At 44.5% G+C, this 18,347-nt stretch overlaps 1 protein-coding gene across 1 annotated transcript in view; it reads right to left on the bottom strand.

Annotated features, from left to right (window-relative positions):
• Positions 1-364: 364 nt before the first annotated feature.
• Positions 365-18,347, bottom strand: part of GALNT16 (polypeptide N-acetylgalactosaminyltransferase 16) — a 73,638-nt gene continuing 55,655 nt past the window's right edge. The window contains exons 10-15 of the mRNA XM_071558177.1: positions 16,606-16,732; positions 15,568-15,660; positions 12,424-12,507; positions 11,279-11,420; positions 9,790-9,906; positions 365-2,351 (exon numbers count right to left, since the gene is read on the bottom strand). Of these exons, the coding sequence (XP_071414278.1) occupies positions 2,214-2,351; positions 9,790-9,906; positions 11,279-11,420; positions 12,424-12,507; positions 15,568-15,660; positions 16,606-16,732 (701 nt within the window). The 3' untranslated portion in view covers positions 365-2,213. The remainder of the gene's footprint in view (positions 2,352-9,789; positions 9,907-11,278; positions 11,421-12,423; positions 12,508-15,567; positions 15,661-16,605; positions 16,733-18,347) is intronic.

Raw genomic sequence — 18,347 nt, 5'->3', positions numbered from 1 at the left:
GCCATTCTGGAAGTAGCATCTCTTCTATATTTTTGGTTAAAAATGCAATAGCTAATAGGATGGCAACTTTCCCCCTGATGGATCTGTCTGTCCTGTCCTCTTTTCATTCCTAGGCTATTTTCCTTCCTTCTCTGCTCTCTTCTGACCTCAGTGTTTCTGGCCCAAAAATTTTCTATACAGGGAAAGAGAAATCACTGCAGAGTCAGTGTCCCCATTCCAACACAGAATTGCAGCTGCACCATTCTGTAAGGATCAAAGGGATTCCCCTTATGAGTTTTCACAGTACAGGCAGCTCATTCTTCTGATTAATCAGTGCCAAGATGGTGAGCTAATGTCACAGTGAAGGGGGAGACAAGAAAAGAACTCCTGTCACATGACAGATTTAATTTTTTAAAACCAAGAACAAAAAACATTGTCCAGTTCTCACACAAGCACTTCTGAGCACATGCAACACATGAAGAACAGTATCTGTTCTTTTGTCAACTGTTTGGGCTAATACCAAGCTAAGATAAAGAATTAAAGAGATACAAACATGATCAAAAGCAGCCAGCTGTTCAGAATCCACATAAACCACCTGTTTCTTCTACACCAGATCAGAAAGGATCCCGACAAGCAATTGCTTAACGAAGGTGGTCCTACCATCTGGTTTCCCTGTCAGGCTCTTGGAAAGGAGGGATGGTTTACAAAATGTAGCTCAAGAGGAAATTTTAACAGATTCAGTAGGAAAAAGTAAGGCTGCAGGGATTTTTCTTTTTCATTTATTTGAATAGGTGAGCTTCCCGTGGCAGTTCTGAAAACCCACACTCAGCTAGAGCTGACTGCTAACTGGGAGCAGGACTGGGGTGCTAGCTAGTGACACCATGGTCTTTGGTATTTCCAGAATACAAAGGAGAGATCTCTCAGGGCAGGACTGCACTGTGACAGCATTTGTGCATGGGACAGTTTCAACTTCACCAGCTAACCTCTCCCCAAGGTGTTCACCAGGAGAGAGAGGTCCCAATGCAGGGCAGCTGCAGGTCTTTTGGCCTTCTCTTTCCAAGAGAGAAGGAGAAAAGCAACTAGACAGAGGGACTGGGTGGCTTGTCATGCCAGGCTGTGTTTACAAGGGCTATGCAGAGTCAGAGAGCCAGCACAAGGACTGTGGTCCTGTCCAGCTGGCAGCTGGAACTCTGCTATTCCCTAGGGGCTGTCCCCTCCTGCCTCTCACAGTGGGGAACTGGGTGGGTTGGGGCCACCGGCCTGAGTCATGTGCAGTGTCGTTGTCTGTGTGTGCTGCCCACATAGCTCTGTGCATCACTTTGGGAGTGGGGTGCAGTGGGCAGTGTCTGGTAACACCAGGAAGAGCAGTCAGAGAACAGTCCCAACTTCCCTGACATCCCAAAGTGTTGGCACCTGTTTCTGACTGGCGCTGCCAGAGCATAGTACCCTGAACCTCCAGGTTGGGATCACTCTTGGAGGCAGGGCTGGCCTTCTGCACATAAAAAAGCTGGAAGGAAGTATTCATCAGGAAACAGTCCCCAGAACAATCCCTTATAATGCTGATAAAACAGCTTGTCCTTTTCCATCTCTCTTGTCAGCACTGTGCCAGCCTCAGCACATTTGGCTGCAGGGCAGACACTGTGAACAGAGGAAGGAATGGGCCCACCACAAAGGTGACAAACCTGTCCCCAGGGTCTGCTAGTTCTTTCCCAGCCTCTCCATTCATCATGATGACTCTTCTGGCCAGTCCTCACTGAGACAGTGACATAATGAGAAAGAACATAAATGATGCATGATGTTGGAGCAAAAACCCAGGGAAGTCAAAATGCTAGTACTGTTTGCACAAGTATAGCTTAAGCTGCTGGACTGAAGGCCATGGACTTTGGATGCAGAGAAAGGAAAGGATGGGGACAGCTGAAAGGTACTTCTGGTCACTCCAGGTGTTGGACTGGGTTTTCCCCCATCTCTGGGTACAGCTGTGCACAGGCATCAGCTACAGAGGAGAACTTAAGACAACGGATGGGAAGATTTCAGCAACTCTCCTGATCCCTCTCACTCCCGGCATCTTCTTGGAGAAGCTCAAAAACACCAAGTCCTCAGATGAAATGGTGGCTTACTGATGTGCACATTGAAAACATCTAGGGTCAGATATACAAAACTATTCCTCCCTTTCTGATGCCCCTCTGTTCCCAAAGTGTCATGCACAAAGAAACCAAGAGATCTCTATGCTACCATCATGTTGCTTGTAGCAGCTCCCACTGTTGGCCAGCTACATCTGCTTGACAAGGGTTGGTCATCACTCTTCCAGTCTTGTTTTCCAGGCAGAGACCGCTGACAAAGTGTTGAATGAAACTGCCTTTCATCTTCCACTTCTGTGAGAAGACACAGAAAAAACATGCTGTTACTTCCACTTCACCACAAAACTGTGCCTTCAAGCTGATGGTTGAGCATAAAACTCAAGTAAACCCCAACAACTGGAGATAACGCTCTGAGATACATAGTGTGACTTTTGCAGTGTCCTGTGCAGGGCAAGGAGATGGGTCCCTTCTAACTCAGCACATCTGAGCACATCTGATGATTCTATGAACACAAAAATCAGCAAATAGTGGCATTTTCAAAAGCATATGATATTCACAGTTTCCCTGCCAGTCTCTGTCCTGCATCTCTATGCACCCAGATACCTGTCAAAAGTTGAAGCCCTTCTACAGTTTCTTTCCAATACATGGAAAGCAAAGCACTGAAAGGTCTCCCAGTATGAAAAGCAATCCGTCCACAGAAAACAAAGATCACGTCCTACTGTTCAGCTGGCTCTCTTACATGTCCCCTCATCTCTCAACAAGTTCAAGATTTTTGTCAGCACTACATTGAAAGCTCTTCATAGATCTGCACCTCCTCAGCTGTTTTGTCTTCTTCATAATCTTACCTGCCCTGCTGTTTCAATTTATGAGTATGCATTTGACAGCTTTTCGGTACATACTGCTCTGCTTTCTGCAGCACTCTCCTCTGGGTCTGCCCCCCTCCCAGCATATCCACAAGGTGCCACATGCAACCCTTTCCTGAAGGTCCACTTTGGTTGTGCTGCTTACCAGGAAACAAAAGATATACTGTAACCTTGAACTGCAAATTCTGCTGTGAAAGGGCTGTACCTTCCATTCCTGCTGGAAAGAACTGTGAACATTGTGGCTAATATGAAGAGAAAAAAGTAGAAATGAGTCTGTGGATTTGGGATCTTCTAGGTGAGGCAGTGCCATTCACCTCCAGTGAAGCACAGCTGAGATCAGCAGGTTACAGGATTAAGGGGTCCAGGCTTAAGGGATTTTCCCATCATTCTTTTCAGTCACACAGATGACCCAGATAGAATTATAGTCTGGGTGCTCAGTCAGTGAACACCTTAGGAATCTTATAAAGATGTTTTGATTAACTCATGAGACTGATGAAGAAAAAGAAACAATTTGACAACACTGATAGACCTCAAGGCTATTGCAGAAATTAATATGCAAAGGGAATGAAAAAAATTCCTCCAATATCTGGACAAGGTCAAAACCTATAAATATTTTAATTCTTGGATAACACAGCAAAAGGATTGCCATGTGCAGGGCAGTTCTTGGAGGGCAGGGCAGTTGCAAAGCCCAGAATAATCTGTTGCTCCTTTATCACATATTTCTTCACAACTAAATACCAGAGGTAGCATCAATTCACCAGTACTGCTAGCCCTGTTCGACAGGATACCACCAAAGGAGAACCGTTTGTACAGCAGGAAGAATCTGGTTTTAACAGGTAAAGGGGCAGAGGAATGCAGTGATGATGGACAGGAAGATGCAACATAGTCTGTGCACTGCAATGCCCTCACCAGCTGCTGAACCCACTGCCTACACTCAGAGCCATCTGGCTCCCATCTGGCAGAAGTCTCCCTACAAAGACCTGAGGAAGAGTTAATACCACAAAGCAGCAGCTGTAATGATGAGCGTAAAGCAGGAAGTCTTCTCCCCTAGAAAGCTGCACGCTGTGCCTCGTTGGTGCAATCGCTGCACAACAGTGTTTCCCAGTGTCACAAACACCTCAGTGAAGAGCCTTTTGAACTTCTCCAAAGCACACCTACTTCCTCTCCCATTACCACTCTGTATTTGTGAATTCCCAGTCTCCTCCTTCCCCTTTCCCTGTGTGTTTGCTAGGGAAGGCCTGCCAGCTGTCTCTCCCACACCCCACAGCTCACCAAAAGACCTCATTGTAAAAGAATATGCTGTTATGAGATTTGAGATGGAAGGCAAGAGCAATTGCCAAGAGACACTGGTTTTCTTCTTTCCTGTCGCTGTACAGGAGAAAACCAGCACCACTGGAGGCTTGCTCTTTCTGTTTCTCCAGATCGGAGACCTGCTCCCGTGGCACCTGTCTGTGCTGAGCAGGTACCCACTGTGAAGTCTGTAGGGAAAGTCTGCAGTCACAGACACAGCAGGACACCAGCAAACACTCACCAGAGCACATCTGCTGCTGCTAACAAATCACACTGGATCAAACAGCCTCTCACTGAATCACATCACTGGAAAGCCCAGCATTTCATGTCACCTCAGATCCCTTTGATCAAAATAAAATGGGACAAGGATGGGGAAAGGGGAGGAAGAACAATGAGAAGGTGAGAGTTGAAGATAAGGTTCATCTGGGCTGCAGGGGAGTGCCAAGTACGGAGCTGTTACAAAGCATACTACTGACAGTAAAAGCCAAAGTAGGGCTCCTCATCTCACATGGAAGTGATATTTTCAGAACGATGGATTTTACCCTTTCTGGTCAGAAACTGTGCTTTGCTGTCCTTCATGAGATACCAGAGCAACTCCTCTGACTTCACACAAACCTTTCAGAAGACCCTGCTGTCTGACTGTCAGACCACAGGATTACCAAAGACAGCCCAACATCCTGCCCTGTAGGGACACATCATATCTCAGACCCTTGAGGAGGATGTATATTTGTAATGGTTGGAAACAGGAGGTAGGATGCTTGTCTCCCACTGTTGGCCACCTCAGAACTGGGCAACTTAGTCTGAACTAGTTCCCTTGTGACATACTTATGGAGGAGTCCAAGGTACAAGCACCTTCTGGCAGGGCCTAGCTTTCTCCACAGACCATAAGGGGAGCCTGGACAGACAACTTTTAAATGACAGTAATAATGCCCATCTTTAGCAAAAAATAAACAGAGTAGACACCTTCTGCATACACTGTCGAACGTTACAGGAAGTCCCTTACTCCCCTACACCCAGACATTATGACTGACCTGAACTTTGAAGAAAAGCTTTTGGAAGACACAAGCATTACACAATCTGAAAGTTTTTGGCTTAAAAATCCTCTTTGGTATGCCTTTCTCATGGAGATGAAGGTAACAAATAGTTTACTGGTCAGAGTAGATTTGGAGTGAAGATGGAGGGGAAAAAAAAAGAATCCACATTTTCTTTGAAATATTGTGTCTTCATCCTCTTCCTCACTGTCAACCAAAAATCTCCATACTTTTTTTTGTAAATGTCTCTCTCCAGCACTTTGATCTATCTTTTCAAAGTACTTTGAGGTGGCTGGATAGAAGCACTCCATGTGCAATTACCAAGAGCAAAGTCAGGAACAGTCATACTCTTCTACTTGATATATATAAGACCTGAATTGTTTACACTAGTATGATTTTTCAGGGGAATCGATTTTTCAGGGGAATCAAACATTTTCTTTTAACCCCCAGTAATGCAGGCAATCCAGTGTTTCTCTCAAGATCCTAACTGTGAAACACAGCAGGGTCAGCCAAGCTCAGGAAACACAGCTGACAAAGCAGATTTTGTGGATGAGGACTAAGATGCTTCAGAGAGAAATGTATGGAGAGCTGATAACTGGAACAGCCAAGGATGCTACAAGTTGTAATAGAATGTATTTGCACAGCCATGGGCAGCCTGAAGCTGGTCTTGAAGACAACAAACACTAAATTTTAAATATATGAGCAGACAGTGTCGTGGAAAAGCTCACACTAGCATCCAGCAAGTACAGTGTTCCTTTGAGCACCTAAATTTGTAAAACTGAATCGCAACTGAGAGAAACTCCCGTCTCCTGAAAACTGCTTTCAAGCTATAGCATACTGCCAGTATTGTTTTACCTACTTAGTATCACAAAGACCCTGAGTCATGTGCTTTCAGAATAGACAGGCTTTTACTCTTCTTTTCTGATGCTCTATATAAAGTTGCATCCATCTTCACTTCAGGTAACATGATACACTGAGGCAAAGTGGGAAAAATTTCCCAATTAAATACAAAGGGACACAGGACTTCCAAATAGCTCATCTCACAAGAAAACTTGGTGTCCTCATTTTCAGGCTGAGGTCACATTCCTTCATCATGTTTTAATGAAATATAGCTGTCTAAGAGGATATCTCAGCATGCTTCTTGTTCTGTTGGGAAATACTGTGCCAATGTTTCTCGTTTTCATTCTCGTGTTTCAGTGTCTGACTCTTGCTTTGCTGTCTATTTGTCCTCACTACAATACAAATTAAAATGCCACTCCCACTGTCAGTCAGAGCCAAAAATAAAGCTAATGGCAATAATTTACTGTGCATTCAACTAAAAATTCTATTCTCCAAATAACATTATGGATAACATCCATCTGGTTTGAAGTCTAGTTCTGATTATGCAGAATAGCTTTGGGCTGGTTTTCTGCTATCAGTGCCAGCTGTTGCTGTTGAATGATCAATGCAATCATGATGACAAATAGATTTAATTTCTGATTTCTTTCAACTCAAGGGAGAATATTCTGCCAGAACCAACAACCATCTAAAGCTTAACTATTGTCTCATATCCTCCTGCTTGCAAAATTCCAGACTTATTTTGAGGTAATATCCTATACACAACTTGTAATAGTCTAAAACCTCTGCTAGAGTATTAGCTATATGATAAATGGAACTGTTGTTAGCACTTAATATTAACAACAAAATTAGCTGCCCTGTGGCCATGCTGTGTAGCATGGGCAGAGATTCAGCATGTTTGAAAGCAGAAACCAACTTTAGGAGCTGTATGGTGCTGTCATAAGGATCTAACCAACCTACTCCAATGACACTAAAAAACAAAGCTATCAAGTGTCCCATCTTTTGTCAGAAATCTTGCTTTTTCATGATTCAGACACAGACATGAAATCTGGTTCCAGAAAAGTCTAAACACCTTTCACCACAAATCTCTGATGATGGGGACAGCAAAGATGGTCAAAGCTGGACTTTCTTTATGCTGCCATCTCCTCTTAAGATACTGTATGTGTGATGCCTGCTGCCCAGGCTCACCCTCTTCCACTCAGACCACCCACTCAGGTCTCGTGCTTGTCACTTCTAGCTCTCCGCAGTAGCTCAACTCCCCTTCCTCCACCCCCACTCAGCTGCTCTAGCTTTCTGAGAAGCCCACTTGAACTGAGAATCAGATTCATCCATGTGCATTTTGGAAATACTGCTCTCCCACAGTACTTGCACTTTAACTGTGAGTATCCAAAGGGAGACAGGCGAGTTGTAGGGCAACTCAGGGAGATTTTTTCCCTCCAGCTTTGCTCTTCTTGAAAATCAATCTCAAATATCAGGAGGAGAGAGAATGGGATAGTTTGCAATATGACTGGCTTCTAGCTAATTAAAATCTAATGTCAGTGTTAGCAACAATTACTGTTGTGTTTATGGATGGGAAGAACCATAACAACATTCCCCAGGACCACAACAAACTTGAACACTGCAAGTAGAACTGGCTGTATAAGTAGAAATCTAAAACAGGAATTTGGGACTACAAACATTTAAGAGTGTTTCAACCCAAATTAAATTAAAAATTCAAATACATTTCTCCCACCTCATCCCTTCACAGCTGCAAGGTAGTTTGGAATGGCAACTGTAATTCAAATCAGCCTCTAATTATTTGAAATCCTTAAACAAAATCCTTGCTTAGTCAGTTGGTTAAATCATCTGCTAGGTCAAGTCCTTGATTTAAGTGCAGTTTGTTCACATAAGGTAATGGAAAACAACAGCTCACATCCTTAACTGTGTGTGCATATCTTTATAATGAGCCCATATATAATCAACACATCAAGACTCAATAAATCCTATTCCAGCAGCAGAATGAGACTGCTTGTGTTACTGTGAATTAATCTCTCTTCTGGCTGACAAAACTTGGACTCCACCCTCCTCCAAGGACCCCTGATCTTCCATGACAGGGGACCCAGGGAAAGGCAGCAGATTTTGGCAGCTGCGAGAGTCCTTTCTGCTGCCAGAGAGGAAATTACTGCAAGGCATATAAGGGGAAGCTAAGTGACCTAATTACACAGCAAGGGGATGAGTGATTACCAACAACAAAAAGGAGCAGGCAAGTACAGCCCACCTGGGATATACTTGCACGCTAATCCAAACTCAGAGTTTTCCCTGTGTATTCATGGTGACAACTCTTCAAGACATTTTTGCATTAACCAGCCCTCCAGAGAAAAGCCTGCACAGGTTTTCCATAAATGGGCAGGATTGGATTTCAGTGCTTTGTTTCAGGAAGTACTAATTTCAAGGATTCATATAGCATTAAAAAGTAATGACAAAAGAAGATGCTGCTGAGGATTGGTAGCAAGCTGACCCCTCTCCTAATTTTGGGCTATCAAAACAACAGACACGTGAGAAAGCACAAAGACAGAATAGCCTTAGATGACAGAAAATTTGTTCTCTCTTGGTGTAGAGGAAAGCACAGGAACTAGGAGCAGAAGAAGCCCAATCTGCTGTCTGCCAGTGTTGCGCTGTCACCCCTTGCGTTTTGCCCAGTTCTGACAAAAAGGCACATCACAGCTCTGTTGAGGGCACCATAGCCATTGCAGAGGCCATCTCTTAAGTAGTGTTGTACGGTAAAATGATTGATTTGTCCTGACAGATCAGGGATGCACAGCTTGGAAACAGCATAAATCACAGAGCTACATTTTGTTGGGAACACTGCTGCTGTGTATTTTTCCTCTAGGGAGCAGTTTGGGTGGAACACACGGTGCTTTGTATCAGTCAGCATTTCTCAAATGAGTTGCATGCACTCAGTTTTAAAGGTCTCTTCACATGTCCAAAGACAGCACAAAGAACACAGTTCTCTCACAAACAAAAAAACAGATGATAGCACACAGCACTGTTCCCTTAGGGTTCTCAAAGCATTTACCTCATCTACCTCTCTCATGCTGTGTTCCATCCATGCACCAATCTGGCTGCACACAAACATATCCAAGAAGAAAGTTTGGGGTGCTACTGAGCAGGAGCTAAGCACGCTGCTGAGGGTCCAGGCAGAGCAGACACACACATACAGCACTTCCTGCTCTGACTGCAAGCAATCTCATACATGTAGGTATGTATGTATGGCTCGGCTTTGTGAACGAAGCTTTGGGAAGGGCTCTCCCCACGTGGGTGTGCCCTTCCAGCCTGTGCAGTGGATGTTTTAGGTGAGGCACAGCGTGTGCAGAACTGGCCCCACCCTTTAACTCCTCAGGTCCATCTCCCATGGCCGAGCGAGCTTGGACAGTGACAGTGAAGTCCTCAGGACTAGAACCTACAGCCCCCGGTATTCCCAGGAGGTCTCCCATCCAAGTACTGACCAGGGCTGACCCTGCTGACCTTCCGAGATCTGATGGGATCGGGTGTCAGGGTGCATTTAACTGCCAAATCTCATACATACAAGCTTATGAAACACATCAGAGAGGGAGATGGAAAGGATTTGTATGTGCTTTTATAGTACTAGGTTTGCCCCTGCTGGCTTCAGTGATGTAGGAACACTGGTATGTGGCAACCAAGGGATTAAAAACAGGCACACCCATTACCTACCTGTCTGCCATCTTTTTGATTGCAGGCTTCCAGTGTGATCTGAGAGCCAGTAGAGAAGGAGGTAATGGAAAGACACTTGTCCTGCTGTCTAATTAAAGGGTCACTGAATACCCACTCCTTTGGAATAAGAAAAACAAAGGTTCCATTAGGATCACAACAGTGATCAGATGAGGGAGAAAGAGTTTTTTCTATCAGATATTTAAAAAACCTCTATCCTTTGTTCTATTCTTACAAAAGGCTGCCTGGGAAGTCTACCACAGCAGTCTTCACCTGATCAGAGGTTTATGCTCAGGCTTGGTGCATCATGACCATTTCATAGCCTGCAGCTGGCTCCTCTCACCATCTGAGATGTCAGATTAACCTTGGATCCCATGCAGTTTGTTCTGCAGCTTTACAGATTCAGGCCTACAAAGCAAGGAGAACCCTGAGCTCCGATTTACAAGATGTGCAACTGCTTCTGCATACTTTATATAGCAGACATGTACTGTAACAGGTATCCTGGACCTATAGATTGTCAAGCAAAGCAAAACACATGCCAGCATATCTATATATCATCAGCACACATAAAGGACAAGCTGCCTCATCTTTCCCTCTGACTAGATGGATGTCCAACCCAATCAACTATTATTACTGTACTTTCATCAAGGAAAAAAAAACCAAAATGCAGTAAATTTCACAGATTTCAAACAATAATGACATGAAACAATGAGTCAGATTAAATGGCATATTGAATGTTGGCTGCAAACTAGTTTTCAACACTTAACAGATGTGAATATGTTTTCTGGCATAAAATATCCTACTGTGACCCTTAACTTTCTCAAGCTGCTTCCCTGCTGTTTTCAATCACCAAAAGAAGAGGTTGAGTGCAGATCTTCAGCTCATATAAACCAGCACAGCTCCACTGCAGTTAGGAGAGCTGCATCACATTACTGCATCTGGGGTCTTAGCTACTGAAATTCTATCTGAGCTTTATACGGAAACATATCTGTAAAACAGCACAATTCAAGTAATCTGCAGCCACAGCTAAACTGGTAGACCAAGGAATGTTTCTGATCCTGGGAATATCTCTTACCCACATGCCAAGGTACTAGCCAAGCACAGCCCCAGGACAATTCTGGTGAGTTGGACAACGAAAGCTGAACACACCTAAGCAATAGCCCAAGTGGGAAGAGTTCCATGACTTAAACCCTGGTCACACATCTACTGCACAGACTTTTCAGCCCCCTGAGAATTCAAACTCTACTTGTCTTTGGGTGATGAAACTTCCTACTCTGTGCCTGACTGTTGAGTCTGTTGAGCCAACAAACCTCTAAGAGACGGGCACACCTTCTTTTTCTGCTTACCATTAAAAAAATCATTCTTCTAAATGGTCAAATTCTTCCTTCATTCACCTCTATAAAAACACATCAAGGCTAGAGATGCCTTTTCATTCTCAGCTAATAAAAAGGGTAGAAGTAGGAGCAATGCACTAAACTGAAGCCTGCCTTACCTGAGTGACAGGAGGATTGTTCACTGTTCCTTTACAGTTTCCCATGGCAGCCAACATATTCCCTGTGGTATCCTGTGCCCAAGACTCCAGGCAGTTTCCTCCTTGCTTAATTATTCCTGGAATCAACTCCTTTTCAGGAATCCTTAAAGTAAAATGACAGTTGCATGGTACTTCATTCACAGAAATGTCCAAAGCACTTTCACACTCATTAAGGTCATAACTGGTCCCTGACTGAAACACAGTTCCCTGTATTCGAAAGAAAATTACTAATATTATGCTATCCACTGTAAATACCTGGAGGAGGCAAAAGTCAAAGGAAAACTTGGTCAGAGGACTGGTACTTTTTTGTTTCAGAAGGCATACTAGGATCTTTAGGTATACCCCAGGCAGTTTAATGTGATTATTCTGAAAGAGACCATTTCCAGCAAAAAGCCATATCCACACTGATTACCCTGCTTCTGTCTCCCCCTTTTTCAGTCTTCTCCCCAGTGCTCACACATATTCATAGTCTCTTTGGTAGGAATACAGGTAAGACATGAAGGCCAGACTACAGTGGATGTTTTAGTCTCCACTCCTGATAGCCACGGATTGAGATGTAAAGATGTATAGCCAGGCTGTGTTGGATAGCATGTGCTAACAACACAGCTCTACACAGGCTATCTCCCATCTGAGCAAAAACACACTACTGCATCCTGACCCAGGGCAGGGGAAGCCACAGGCATTCACTGGAGCTTTCTCTGAACCATGCACAGCTCTGCACTGAGGGGGTCCAGCTCTACTTGGCTCAACTACCTCCAGAGCATCCAACAGGCAGAGACCAAGTTGTAACTGGAAGGGATGTAGTGCTCTGGCACTTGCCTGCACCCTCCACCTCTGAAAACACCACTGTTGCACATCTCCAAGGGACAGCTGTCTGGGGCAAAGCAGAAGGCTCCTGGAGGCAGGAGCAACAAACCTTTTGCAGAGTTGTTATGATATAGGCCAGGAAAACACATGAGGTTTCTCATCAAAAAGAAGAGAGAAAAAAGGACAACCTTATCCAAGCATAAGTCCTTCCTTTGTCCACTGCTTTCAAGTCGCAGCTTCTCATTGTGACCCACCTCCCAGATTCTTCAGAGATTTCTACAAGTGAAGAACTGACTCACTTGAGCTCAGGGTAGACATTCTCCAGATACCACTGGAAGGATTTACAGTTCAGTTTGCGTCTCTGCTCCACTCGGTCTGCAACACTGGAAACACAGGACAAGGCAGTGAGCAGGAGGAAGGGGAACAATGAAGACTGGCCTGGAGGTTTGAGGAAGATTATATGACTTTTTGCCATTACTCATTCTCCCACATCCCTGTTGCTGGGTTCAGAGCATTACAGTGACCTGAGGTGAAAAGCAGAAGAGAGGCAAGTGGCAGGAAATAGAAATGAAAGACACAAACACCTTAGAAAGCTGTTCTTGTGCTTCCTTTGGCAGGGCCCAGGTCCTACCTTGTTAAATAATACATTGCAGTAAAACTACTGTAGGACCAGGAAAGCACTCCTGCTTCCTGGTGCCCCTGTAGGAGCATACCATGAAAACTGCATAATGATCTGTTGCTGAAAAGGCCTAGAAAGTGTTTGTGTTCAGGTGCCCACATACGATTAATCTGTATGTGCTAAAGAACGTCTTTAGCTCATTGCAGCAGCCCTAGGCTCAGGCTGGGTTTCCAACCTGGAGAACTTAGTTATTTGTCCTTAAGCTGTTTGGGGAAAGGGGAAGAGTATAAAGAGAGACTAACTCAACACCTCAGTAACCATGTGCTGCAGTGGTCCTCTCATTGCTGATCTGCTTGGCTTTAGCTTGCTAAAGAAGAGGATTTCCCTCAAGCAGTCACCCTCAAGTAGGGATCTGCAGGGCTCCATCTTAGGCCCTGTGCTCTTCAACATCTTCATAAATGACTTGGATGCAGAACTGTAAAGGATACAGAGCAAGTTTGCAGATTACACAAAACTGGGAGGAACTGGTGACTCCTTCAAAGGCAGGGAGGTCCTGCAGAGACCTCAACAAATCAGAGGACTGGGCAATCACCAACCACACGAAGTTCAAGAAAGGAAACTGACAGATTCTGCACCTGGGATGGGGCAACCCTGGATGTTCATACAGACTGGAAGGCAGTGCCATGGAAGGGGACCTGGGGGTCCTGGTTGACAGTAAGTTGAATATGAGCTAGCAGTGCCCTGGCAGCCAGGAAGGCCAACCGTGTCCTGGGGGCCATCAGGCACAGCATCACCAGCTGGTCAAGGGAGGGGATTTTCCCACTCTGCTCTGCACTGGGGTGGCCTCACCTTGAATATTGTATGCAGTTTGGGGCACTGGAATGTAAGAAAGATATTAAGCCATAGGGAGTGTCCAAAGGAGGGCAATGCAGATGGTGAAGGGTCTTGAGGGGAAGTCATATGAGGAGCGGCTGAGGGCACTTGGTGTGTTCAGCCTGGAGAAGAGGAGACTGAGGGGAGACCTCGTTGCAGTTACAACTTCCTCATGAAGAGAAGAGGAGAGGCAGGCACTGATCTCTTCTCTGTGATGACCAGTGACAGGACCCAAGAGAATGACCTGAAGTTGTGTCTGGGGAGGTTTAGATTGGATATTAGAGGTTCTTCACCCAGAGGGTGGCTGGGCACTGGAACAGGCTCCCAAGGGCAGTGGTCACAGCACCACATCTGACAGAGTTCAAGAAGCATTTGGACAAGGCTCTCAGATACATGGTGCGACTTTTGGGAACAGCCCTGTGCAATGCCAGGAGTTGGACTAGATGATCTTTGTGGGTCCCTTCCAACTCAGGATATTCTGTGATTCTGTGAGCAGTGAAAGTAGGAGCTCTTCTCCTCAAGTTGTAACATTACATTTGTGTGTTGGAAGGAATTTCAATTGTATGTGCCTTGCCATCCTCAGCCCACAGAGGTCATTGTACACATACATGAGGCCACACACCTCAAGGTAATGTACTTAGATTCTGTATCTACCAAAATTGTGAGGAAGAAGGGTCCATTATAGGCACAGTTGTCAGTGATGGCGTCAAAGGCATTTGCATTCTAAAATCTAGATTTTATGGTTCTAGATTAAGGTTCACAGGGCTGTTACTACAGGTAAAAAAATTGCCTGAAATCAAAGCCTTATACTTTGCTCCTGCTCTTATTCAACCAATGCTGCCGGGAAAGTCCCTAGGAAGTCTGTGTGTATAGGGCTGCAGGTTTTGCCCATAAAACACATGAACAATATATCCATGTACAAAATGCAACAGTCTGGTTTCCTTCACAGGGAGCAGGGTTACTTGCTATTTGGTCCCAGCCCAGCTGCTGCAGTCAGCTTAAGGACAGATAAATTAGGTAGGCAAAGTTATTTGTAAAAAGATATGTAATGCATCATGATAATAAAGCACAATGTACAGCAAAAAAAGTGACCTGCTTGTCATCAAATAAGTAGGAGATGCATCATTACCCAGTACATATAGCTACACATCTGAGATACAACCACATTTGCCAAGTCCTTACACTGATGCAACAAGAGCCACTTGTTCACAGGCAGATACAACCCACAGATATACAGAATCCCTGGGATTTTTACATTTATTTGGGAGTCATAGTGGTTTGATAGCACCGAGAACAAGCTCTCCCCTCATTCCAGGTTTTGGTGTCCATCACTGATTTCTGGGTCACAGAGAACAGTCAAGCTCATGGCAATGAATCCCATGTGGCCTGAAAACAGCTTTGGCAAAGCAGCTGTAAGGAGCACAGTTCTGCAGAGACTGTGTTTCTGAACGAGACATCTCACTATTGGCCATGTTCTTTCCTGCCCTGCAAACCAGGCAAACTACCCATTCACTCAACAAGAAAGAGGGAAATGCACCAAGAGCAACCTGTCTCCTGTGCCAGCAAGCCGTGCTTGCCCTGGGATTCTGCATCTGCACAGAACTCTAGATTAAACTCCCGTAACAGCATAGTTTGTGTTTCCAGAACAGCTGCATGTTATGTTAAAAAAATATTCCTATCAATCCACTTAAAATGTCTGGCCTTTTAATTTCATTACAGATCCCTTTGGCCTTCTGCTAACAAATGATTTATGCAGAGTTACTGGGGGGAAAATAAAGTGAATTAGAAGCAAACCTCATTAACCAGACACTCAAGCTACAACCTCCATGGCAACCCAGCCTGTCAGACCATCTCTTTTTCTCACACTTAGTGTTAGAGAAGATGTAAAAACTACTTCTTGCTACCAAGGGGTTTACCAGAACCCTGCTACCAAGTTCTGGTGGCGGCTTACCTTCCAAATGACTTCCCAATAGCAGATGGCCGGGCCTCATAGTAGTACTGCTTGTATTCATCCATCCACACCTCTGCTGTGCGCTTGGTGTTCCTGCATGGGGATGAGGAGATGCTTTGCCAAGTGTTGCTGGAGAACCTGCCCTCCAGGGATCAGGCACTGGGTGGGCACACCTAAGGCTTGTCTGCCAGTAGGGAGTGGGGAATGGTCGCAGACATGAAACACAGTGGGCAGTATGGATGGAAAGAGATTGATGGATAGAGTATGGATGGATAGAGACTTTGTGTTAAGTCTGCAAAGCCTTGCAAGAATGCTTCAGTTTGGAAGTTAAAATTTCATTAGCCACAGTTTCCCATTACTTTTTCACACATACTCCCTCTGCAGAGACACCTGGCCTGACTGTCACCATCACACTTGTTTCCGCAACCCTTTTCCAGGACTAGAATAATACCATGGGATAATTCAGCTGGAAAAGCACCTCTATCTAACCTCTAGCATTCTGCCCAAAGAAGACTAGCTTCAGATTAGGTCATGTTGTTCAGGGTCTTGACTGGTTGAGTTTTGAAATCTCCAAGGATGGAGATTTCACTGCCTCTCTGGGGCCCTGAAGCAGTGCTTAACCACTCCCATTGTCAAGCACTTTGTCTCAACTCTTCCCTTCCCATCTGTCCTCTAGTAGTTGTCCTCAGGGCTTATCTCAGAACACACAGAGCTCAGAGACAACAGAGATGACTAAGGACTGCCAATACACAGACACATGCCATAGGGCAGTATCCATGAACGGCCAGAGTCTCTCTCTGGGGTATTGCTCCCCACCTTCATTGCAGACTGAGGAGGAACAAGACAACTAATACAAACAACAGAGAAGGAAGCAGGTTTTGTTCACAGAAAACAGCAACTCATCCTTCCCTTGAGAACAGATGCTCAGCCACAAGCTGTTCTGTTACAAGCCACAAAGACAACAAAGAATTCAGGCTTATTTAGATATGCCTAACATAAAGATGATCTGGCCAATACCAAGAACTGCCCAACACCTACTTGATGTAAGTCAGCGCATTGCCCTCAGGGAAGTCATAGGGATGGCGTTTCCTGAACACGTGTCCCACTCGACTGCACGGAACGATCTCCAAGCTGCCACCGCACATCCACACTCGGAAAGAGAGCTCTGGAAGAGACCCCAAGAGTCATATAGATGCAGGCAGATTGGCAGCAGTTCTAAGAAGGGCACTTCCTTGTCCCTCTGCTCTAGATGTATTGCCTGCAACAGCAAAATCTGGAAAGCAATACCACGGTCAGAGTGGAGAAACTATCCTCTCTTTGTTAAAATGGAGACAACCCTTGTGGCTTAACGACTTCCTAGCCTTCTCCAGTCCCACTCCTCTTTGGTTCCCTGAGTGCTTCAGTGAGACACCTTTGCATTTGACCAGGTCCTTGATGTTTCTGTCAGACCTTCAGGATGGCATTTGGCAACAGAGTGAGATCACTCTCATGCCCACCTTGTTTTAGACTTATGTAACTCTCATCCCTGCATGTAGACAAAACTGAAAAATGAAGAATTTCTTCTGTAAATCAAATAATGTCAGGAAGAAAGGGAATTTAGAAGACCAGGAGAAAGAAGAGAATAAGTTGAGGGCATAGGGAGTCATGTCTTAGAGCAAAGTCCTCTCCCTCATATCTCTATGCTATCCACCATACAATAGCTTCTTGTTCTGGCTGGCTCTGCTACTAATTAAAAAAAAAGTGTATGACTGTGTTAGAGTTTGTCAGCACTTGCCTCTGCTGGGGAAGCTGCTCAGAGCAGATATGAGTCTAATAGCATGACTATGAAAATATGGAGAGAATCCTGCTGCTTGAAGAAATTCACACTATCCTGAAGCTCAATTCAACATTTTGTTAAAGCATTAGAAGAACACAGAGCTTTGATGTACAGGCATTTATTTGCATCACAGAAGATATGTGACCTTGCTCAAGCTTATGAGTCTGTCCTCGCAAGTTAATCACTTCCACTTGCATTTCATGGGGTGGTGAGAAGAAGGAAAATGATCTGAGTAGTCTGGTAGTCGTTACCAAGAGAGCTTCACATTTTATAGTCTGATTACTTCAAAAATTTTACACAGTTGGGATCTCCCTCCAGTAATGCCTGAAGTATGTGGTTCTGATGTTTAGAAATTAAAAAGAAATTATGCATCCAGATCTAATGGCTGTTTGAAAACACAGATACACACTAACATCTTCCCAACCTTCATCTTTCTCCATTGTTTTCCTCTCTGCATATTGAGAGATGTTGTTAAACAGTGAGTAGCAGGGTGGAGGGAGATGGTGTATTTAATCTAGCTTTTAAGTAAAAAACGACATTTTATTAGAGAGTATTTTGTGGCATTTCTTACTATCTCTTGTTTCTCTGTATCTCTATTCCAGAGCTTATTATTTTCAGTTTCAACTGGCAGTTCCAGGTTTGAAGAGAGAAAGATTTTTAAAAACATAGGAAAAAAAAGCCCAAGACATAAGTGTCTGGTGGTGTGTCCAGCTGGCATGTGCCCTCCTGGAATGGTGTTCTGACTCACTCCGGCCTACAACAAAACCAAAATTCTCAGTCTAGCATGTGTAACTTAGAGTCTTGTACATTTTCCAAGAGAGGATTTCTCCTGCCATCTTAGAAACACAGACTGCATGTCCAAGTTTATAAATGATACAATTCTTTAAAGAAGAGAGGCAAAAGAATGCAGATTTTTGACACATCAGAGAATACAGAGACCAAACGTAGTTTATTAAGGATTTCC

The sequence above is a fragment of the Pithys albifrons genome, chromosome 6 (assembly GCF_047495875.1).
Source record: "Pithys albifrons albifrons isolate INPA30051 chromosome 6, PitAlb_v1, whole genome shotgun sequence".
Lineage (NCBI taxonomy): Eukaryota > Metazoa > Chordata > Aves > Passeriformes > Thamnophilidae > Pithys > Pithys albifrons.
The sequence above is the reverse complement of the archived record's forward strand: the minus strand, read 5'-3'. Positions and strand labels throughout refer to the sequence as shown.